General features: G+C 32.4%; 1 protein-coding gene across 1 annotated transcript in view; it reads right to left on the bottom strand.

Annotated features, from left to right (window-relative positions):
• The window catches only part of LOC119572470 (chromatin-remodeling ATPase INO80-like), a 225,168-nt gene extending 220,487 nt beyond the window's left edge, over window positions 1-4,681 (bottom strand). The window contains exons 1-7 of the mRNA XM_037919581.1: window positions 4,541-4,681; window positions 4,121-4,194; window positions 3,592-3,815; window positions 3,170-3,343; window positions 1,314-1,445; window positions 511-669; window positions 109-267 (exon numbers count right to left, since the gene is read on the bottom strand). Of these exons, the coding sequence (XP_037775509.1) occupies window positions 109-267; window positions 511-669; window positions 1,314-1,445; window positions 3,170-3,343; window positions 3,592-3,815; window positions 4,121-4,194; window positions 4,541-4,650 (1,032 nt within the window). The 5' untranslated portion in view covers window positions 4,651-4,681. The remainder of the gene's footprint in view (window positions 1-108; window positions 268-510; window positions 670-1,313; window positions 1,446-3,169; window positions 3,344-3,591; window positions 3,816-4,120; window positions 4,195-4,540) is intronic.
• Between the last annotated feature and the right edge of the window lie 4,591 nt (window positions 4,682-9,272).

Below are 9,272 nucleotides of genomic sequence, written 5' to 3' on the forward strand. Positions count from 1 at the left end.
TTATAAAATTATTCTTCAACTATAAACTTCAATCATATGAAAACCAAAAATAAATAAAAACTATCAATTGCACAACAGCAAGCAACATTAATGATGCAAATTTCTCACCTCTAGGATTTCCTTGTCCATTTTACGTTGTTCCTCTGCCTCCCTCTCAGCTCTTCTGTTCTGCTCCTTCAAGATGCGGTCAAACTTCTTCCATTCGCCTTGCATAGTTCTTGTGAGTCGCTTCAGCATCCACACTTTGTCTTTAACTGTTTTCTGGCTCTAAGAATTGCAAGAGGAAAATAAGAAAGGTAGATATAGTGATAAAACTAGGGAATGTAATACTGACTTATAAATTAACTACTGAAAAAAAAAAAAAAAAATTATAATGGCAATGATAGCAAACTATATAACAGAGCTCACCAAATCTAGGTAAATAAATAAAGAAACAGAACCCAATGCAACTTAATTTACTGTAGATGAGAAATAAATAAAAAATAAAAAACTGAAGTATATTGCCCTCACCTGTAAGGCCTTCTGTCTACACACACGCATGCACCCTGTGGCCATGCGCTTGCAGTTCTGGAGTACCTCCTTGCGGAAAGAGGCCTTGGATTTCTGGCAACGGCCCACCTCCTTTTTGGCCATCAGCACCCATAACTTGTGTCTGCGCATGGTCAGGGCCTGGGAAGAAAATATAATGAAAGTAAGTCTAAAAAGGTTTATGGGGAGTAGGATGATAATGATATGAATATATGAAATGATGATGGATAATTTTAATGGTGAAAAGGATAGTGTGATATTGAAGAAGATAGAATAGTATGACAAAATGATAATCTGAGGATAAATAAGATGATGAAATGAAAGGAAAGATTTGAGAGAGAAAAGGACTGTGGTGTACAGAACTTCAACACAATGATTCATAGCAGAAGAAATAATAAAAGAAGTACATGCTGCGCAGTCATAATCTCCTCCTATGATCAGCGGTGAGCAAGATGTGAAGTATTTGAATTATCAGTACATGATAAAAGCAAAAGTTTTGACTACATACAACATCTATTCACTACTAAATTGTAATTATGATGATCAAAGTAAAAAAAATTTCTTTGATCTATAAATCTATTTATCATTTTATTATTATCATTATTATATATATATATATTTTTTCTTCTTTTTCTTTTTCACTAAAATACACAAAATAATATAAAAATAACATCCTGCTTAATAATCCCTAAAAAAAAAAAAAAATTGGACCACCACCTTTACTCTTACTAACAACAATCACCAACAAAAAAATGGACTATCAACTATAACAAAATTCTTCCAACCTGCGCATCCAGTTTCTTGGGCTTCTTATCCTTCTTGCTGCCCCTCCCTCGTCCCTTAACAGGTATGGAGAGGTCATCAGAAGCATCATCAGGGAAGCTGTGCAAGCTGTCCTCATTCTGTGCAAGAGGGCTCTGATGAGAGATCAAGAGAACAAACAAAACGGACCGGCGTTACAGTGTGTTTTCTCTTTTCTCTTTCTTCTACAAGAATTCGCTTATTAATTTAGTGTTGCTTGTATAATTATCGTAATTGTAGTTTTTTTTTTTTTTTTTTTTAATCAGTGGGCTGTGTTTATCAATATAATTTACACTGCTGTCATCACTGTTAACCCAATCACCCCGGATTTATGTTCTGTCCCTTGTAGGTTTTTGTGAATTTTGTTACATACAGATGGCTCCACATGTGCTCAGCCTCCAAGGAGTCTATCAGTAGGCCCTACTGACTGATCTTGATTTCCCCATTCCTTGAATTGGCGGGAAAATGCGTTTTTCCTTTTAATACAATTGATATCAATACTGTTATTATTGTTATTGATGTTATGATTATTAAAGTATTATTAAAATCTTGTTAAAAATTTAAGACAATGAAATAATGCAAAAGATCCTTTCCAAAAGTCAAGGAAAAGGGTAAACAGGTGAGAAAGGTAGGACTAATAAGTGACCCTTGATGACTAAGCACTTGTAGAGCCATCTATGTGTGAATACAATAAATAAACCTGTGTTACAGTGGGCATGGCATGTATTCTTGCCAAACGTGGCGATTGGGTTAAAAGATAGAATGAGGAACACTTTCACTCTTCTTTATCTCTCTTTCTCATGTACATTTATGAATTTATCATCATTACTCTGATAAAAGACTGAAGAAATGAGAAATAAGAAGTATAAGTACTTTTTCTGTCCTTTTTTTTTTTTTTTTTTTTGGGGGGGGGGAGATACTAAACTTTTTCTTTCATTATTTACATCATCACTATTATTTCCATACTTATTGCTGTCCTTCTATTAAAGAAAGAAATGAAAGTCTCTTCTTTTTCCTTAGATTTTTTGTTTAAATTCTAATTATCACTTCACATTAATTCACATTCATTAATTTCTTTATTTTTGTGTATGTTATTTATACACAGACTTAATCACGATTTTCCTTAGTCATATGTCTGTTTATGCAAAATAAATAATTATAAAAGGTACCAATATTCTCATTACATTAGCAGAGAGAAAGAGGTTTTCTAAATCATCATCAGTCTGGTATTCTTAATATTGCGCAGATAAGTGTACAACCTAAGCTTGATTTCATTGGCTCATTTATATACACATTTGTAAACTTACGAATGTATTTCTGCTTAGCGTGGTAATGCAGGCTCAATAAGTTATGGTATGATAACCTAGAAAATGTCCCTTTGAACCATAATAAGAAGTAGACTTGTTAGGTTAGATTATGTTAAAATTTGAGAACATTCCCTTGAAATTTGTCAAAGTAATCACAGAATTAGAGATATCAGGTCACACTAGATGAGCAAGCCTTTTCTTTAAGAATTGAAATTAGGCTTTTAGAACTATTAGTAGGTTTGCCTCAGTTACAAGTTGTCCAGATGGGATAGATAACTTGGCTACAATACTAGCTTGACTTCTTATGTCTATTAAAATATTTCAATATGATTTACATAAAATTTGCTTTGAATGCAATAAAGTTATTTATATTTCTTATGTGTATCAAATGAAGTAGGCTATATATAAAGAACATGTTGATTTTTTTTTTCTTACTCTATCTGCTTCTGCTTTTTTCCCACTGATTTCTTGCCCATTTTTGTTAGTGCATAACTAAGAAAAAGAAAACAAAATATATCTAACAAAACTCTTACATCTGCATCAAGTTCATCCTCTTCCTCTTCCTTCTTTAACTTCTTTTTTAGCTTCTCTTTCTCCTTTTTCTCTTTGTTCTTTTTTCTCCTTGACCCAGCCATGAATCGCTGGTGTTCTGGGTATTTGTCAACACGCGAGAGCAAGCCAGCACTATAGTATAGGTAGCCTCGATTCTGAGGAAAGAAAAAGAATTTTATCAACTGAGTAAAAGGATGAAAAAAAGGAATCACAATCAAAGAAAGAAAGAAAGAAAGAAAGAAAGAAAAAAAGAAAAAAATGGTGAAACAATAACATAACATATATGAAACTTAAGAAAATTAATTATTTCAGAATAAAAAGGTTAAACATCATGCAACCTTCAGATTACATCCCAGTACCATATATTCTATGTGAATTCTTTATAATCCAAAGAACCCCATACCTCTTCATTCTGGTAAAAGTGTGACTGGTGATGCTTGCGGAGGCGGTGTTCCCTGAGCATGTTCTCCAGGTCAGCAGGCGTGAGCTCTGGTCCGTCCTCATTTTCTGTGTCATTCTCGGTCTCAGAGGAGGATGAGGACGACGACACCAGCACGTCCTTCAGCCATTGTCTTTTGCGACGGACGCCCAAAAAGTTGTATAGGTGTGATTTGTCATTTTCTCTCTCTGTGCGGAGGAAGAAAACATAGTCTTATGATGAAGCTCTGATAATGAAGCTCATTAAAACAAATTATCTCCAATTGAATATGATTTAGAAAATTAAATCAACAAATGTGGAAAAATCCTCTCACACATTAAGTTTTCCAGAAGACAAGTTATTTTGTTGACATAATTCACATCATAAATAAAAGGAAAAAAAAAACAAAAAAACCCTGCATAGTCCTCTTGCCATTGATCTCTAACTTTGGTTCCTTTACTAAACCTTTACAACGTACATAATTATAATAAATACAATACATCCACAAACTTACCGTCTTTTGTCCGCGATATACCATTCTTCAAGGATATACTTCCTTCAACGTCTGATTCTGATGCTGTGTCATCACTGTAAATAAAATCAGGATGAAGACATGTTCTCTTCTTATTCAAATATCTTTAAGGTTATAAATCAAAGTACTTAGTACAGCATCCAATCGTGATATGTGTTCATCTTTTATAAGGTAAAATAAAATTAGGTTTTGTAATATAACTAAATAGGTACGATGATAATGACTGATCATCTTCCAAAAGCCCATATGAACTTCCTTCCAACAAAACCCCTTAAATACAGCTTATACACCAGATGGATATCCCAGAGAGAAGGCCATATATCAACTACAAATCATTCCCACTATACCTAATACTAGCCCCCCCCCCCAACTCCACCACTACCCCTGGCACCTAAGCCTCACCTGACGGGTTGGTTGATGACCTGTTCCACGTAGTTGAGAAATGGGTCGAGCTTGAGTGCCTGTTCTAGACGCTGGATGTGCAGGGGCTTCGAAAACTCTGCATCCTCCATGCTCAAGACCTACAAAGGAGACAGGGAAATGGTCAAAGGGAATATCTAGGGGGAGGGGGGGGGGGAAGAGAGGAAACTGACTGGGGAGAATCAAATCTCATCAGTTAAAGGAAATAGATGATAAACACCAATGGGAATAATGAAAGTTGTTAAGGGGAAGATTGCAAAGTAAAAGGAAACTGATTACAAGAAATAAGAGGGGAACTGATTAGAGGGAATAGAATAATATAACTGGAGGCACTAAATGGGAAATAAGGAGAAAATAAGGGGAGGACTGATTAGAAGCAATAAAGGGAATTAACAAGAAGGGGAAAAGGGGTCTTGATTAGAGGGAGAAAAGGGAACTAAAAGGAGAGGAGAAACAATAAAAAAAATAATAATAATAATAAAAAAAATAAATAAATAATTAAATAAATAACAATAAATAAATAAAGTGGAGACTGATAGGAGAGGCTTCCAGTACGGCTATTTTGATAAGGTTGATTTCAACTAAAGAAAAATAAGAGCTCAACATGATGAAAAAATAAATAAATAAATAAATAAAACAAAGGAAAGAAAAAAGGGAGAAATAACACGAAAATGAGAATGTGCGAAGGATGATTTTTAAAAAAATGATTACAAGTTATAACTAAGGCACAAAACTAGGCTTAATCAAAATAGCAGTATAAACTCTTAAAAAACACGTTTATAAGTAAACAAACACTTTCTATTTCATGTATATTCTTCATATAATAAAAACTGATGAAAATAATAATAATAATAATAAAAAATAATCATTCCAATCATATTCTATTCTTGCCCTTTCTTCCGTGAAAGAAAACGATACCTTTGAGATTTAGGATTCGTCTGGCTTTCTCCTATTTCTTAGAAGAGACATTTCTAAGACAGCTCCCTCTTCTTTTACAAATATGTATATAAAGCCCCCCCACCCCCCTTTTTTTTTTTCTTCTTCTTCTTCTTCTTCTAAATCTCTACTTCTATAATATGTACCCAAATACATTTTTTTAAAAATGAATACAAAAGAGCAAACACAATAATAACAATAAATTAATAAACAAAGAAATAAATAATTCCATGTTTTTTTCTGCGCTTTCTAGCATGAAAGAAAACAACACCTTTAAGATCAAGTATTCCTCTAGTTTTTCTCCTGTTTTTGGAGAAAGAGACATCTCTAAGACAGAGCCTCCTTTTCTTTAACAAATATGTATATAGAGCCTTTTTTAAAACAAATATCTACTTCTTTTATATGTAGCCTATACATAATTTTCAAAAAGTAAAAAGTAAAAAAAAAAATAATAATAAATAATAATAATAATAATAATAACAATAACAATAACAATAACAATAACAATAACAATAATAATAATAATAATAATAATAATAATAATAATACATATATATATACATGTATGTGATTATATATATATATATATATATATATATATATATATATATATATATATGATATAGATATAGATATAGATATAGATATAGATATAGATAGATAGATAGATAGATAGATAGATAGATAGATAGATAGATAGATAGATATAGATATAGATATAGATATAGATATAGATATAGATACAGACAGACAGACAGACAGACAGACAGACAGACAGACAGACAGACAGACAGACAGACAGACAGACAGATAGATAAATAGATAAATAGATAAATAGATAAATAGATAAATAGATAGATAGATAGATAGATAGATAGAGACAGACAGACAGACAGACAGACAGACAGATAGATAGATAAATAGATAAAAAGATAAATAGATAAATAGATAGATATTTCATTATCTTGCCATATTCTTCTTAGTCATTCAGCCCTGTCATTAAGTCTAATCTATCAATCCTGTGGCAGCTATTATCTTAAAACAGTTTTTTATCAATTATTACTGATATATCATTACTAATCTACTCTGGTGGGGACGCGGTGGCCGAATGGTTAGAGCGTCGGACTCAAGACTGTCACGACGGTAATCTGAGTTTGAGGGTTCGAGTCACCGGCCGGCGCGTTGTTTCCCTTGGGCAAGGAACTTCACCTCGATTGCCTGCCTAGCCACTGGGTGGCCAAGCCAGCCCAAGTCAGTGCCGGGTAAACAGAGATGGTGACTCGATAAAAAAAAAAAAAAAACACCGGGCGGAAGGCAATGGCAAACCACCGCTCTAAAATTGCCAAGAAAAATCATGGAAGCCCATGATCGCCAAGGCCGCGGTGGCCGAATGGCTAGAGCATCGGACTCAAGACTGTCACGACGGCAATCTGAATCCGAGGGTTCGAGTCACCGGCTGGCGCGTTGTTCCCTTGGGCAAGGAACTTCACCTCGATAGCCTACCTAGCCACTGGGTGGCCAAGCCAGCCCAAGTCAGTGCTGGTCCCAAGCACGGATAAAAAGAGAGAATGATTACCTAAAAGGTAGCACCGGCACTCTCCGTGGAAAGGAACTGGGGACCCCACCACGTACTCACTCCAAGAGCATCACAACATGAAAACTACAATTAAATATCATGCTGTGACCACGACGGCTCAAACATGAACCTACCGTTAAAAAAAAAAAAAAAAAAAAAAAAAAAAAAAAAAAAAAAAAAAAAAAAAAAAAAAAAATCTACTCTGAAACTTACTGAAAGAACATAATCATTATATAATTCGAACTTCTATATTTCAGATGTTCTTATCATTACTTCACGAAAAACTATTTTCATTTCAATAATATCCAAATTGAATTTAAAAACATATAGATACATCAGCATCCACAGCAAAAAATATACATATTAACATACATATAAAAAAACAAATCAAACAAACAAACAACAAAATGTATACAACTTCAAAATATTTTCTATGCAATCAAAATATTTTATTACAGATCTTCCATTCAACTGACATGCAAATGTTATATTTCATTTAGACTACTGCAAAGTTATGAGCACTGATAAATAGTAAATATCTGTTTCAGTGATCATTAAGATTACAACTAAAATATCAGTTATTATTATTACTATCATAATAACCATGAAAAAAATAATAAAAAAAAAAAATAATAGCAACAATTATGAAAGAAAAAAAATATATATAATGTGAACTATAATAATAATAATAGTAATAAAAATAATAATGATGATAATTATGATGATGATAATAATAATAATAATTATAATAATAATAATCACCATAATAACAATAATAAAGTAAACGTCTGTTTATATCCACACAGACAATATCAGAAGTCCACTAACACAAATTAATATATCACAAATGCTAATTTGTAATATATCAATCTTGAAAATTAATATTCATAACATCTACAATGTGTGCATATTTGTGTGTGTGTGCTACTCTGATTTAAATCAATCACATCCTTCTTAATCAAATATGGATAATTAAAACATGATGCTACTCAATCATTTTTTAGTAATCAAAGATACTCTTCAGTACTTACATTATCATCTTAGCCTTCATCATTTGAATCTTTTATAAGAATTCTGTATACTAATTATTTTTTGTTTTTTATTGGCCATGATTACGATAATGCTGTTAAAAATATGATATTAAAATTATTAGCCTAACAAAAAGTTTCACATTCCTGTTTGATTAAGATTACTACACATTTAAATACTGAATGAATTAATAAATTAATAATAATATAATTATATTTGAAAATAATGTATACTTAAAACTCTAGTTGTTATTGCTATCTATTCATGTTATAATACACGGCAAATATACTCATTAAGAAAACAATAATCTACAAAGTTTCTGGGTATAAATAAGTATGTTGACATTAATACATGATGATTAAGCTAATGACTATATCATAATAAAATGAAGGAATCATATAAAGCAGGTGATATGTAAGGAAGCCTCACCTTACATGCTCACCATTTGCGGGGCAACTTGTGGCACTCTGGCAAAGGCTATCAACCCTCCTCTATGAATATTCTAACAAGCCAGAGCTTCTAGGTTTCCCTAGCATATTCAATACCAAATGGGGAATCAGTGCAAATTCTATCATTCTAGAATACCCATGGTGGAGATTTGTTAGCTACTGCCAGAGTGCCAAAGGTGCATAAGTCTTGGCAACTGCATGACGCTATGACATATTGGGTTTTTCTTTGTGTGTGTGTTTGTGACAGATTACAACAAAAGTTAACTGATTATGATATAACACAGACAATAAAATCATGAGATAAATGTCCTATCTGGAATGCTACTGCCATTAATTCATAACTTTATATACTAGATAATTTGGTACACTGATAATAAAGATAGAGCTTTCCTAACCAATGTAAAAGCTAAATAGATCAACCCAACTGATTACCATAATTTACATCTGGATGGAAGCCCATGGCACAGGTCCATTTTTCAGATATTTTGCTATTTTTTTTAATAACATGAGTTTTCAGTGATAACGAAGACAAAGGATATATCTTCAAAGGTTTTCAATGCTTTAATGACAATTATTTCTCACTTTTATAATATATTTATGACAGACACACACACAAAAAAAAAATTGTACAAATTTTCTTATCCACTTTTGTGTATATAACTATAATCTTTATCTTGCTTTTAGTTGAGACCTTTCTCTTTTGGTTTCGAGCGTTTCAAATGAA

The sequence above is a fragment of the Penaeus monodon genome, chromosome 4, assembly GCF_015228065.2.
Source record: "Penaeus monodon isolate SGIC_2016 chromosome 4, NSTDA_Pmon_1, whole genome shotgun sequence".
Lineage (NCBI taxonomy): Eukaryota > Metazoa > Arthropoda > Malacostraca > Decapoda > Penaeidae > Penaeus > Penaeus monodon.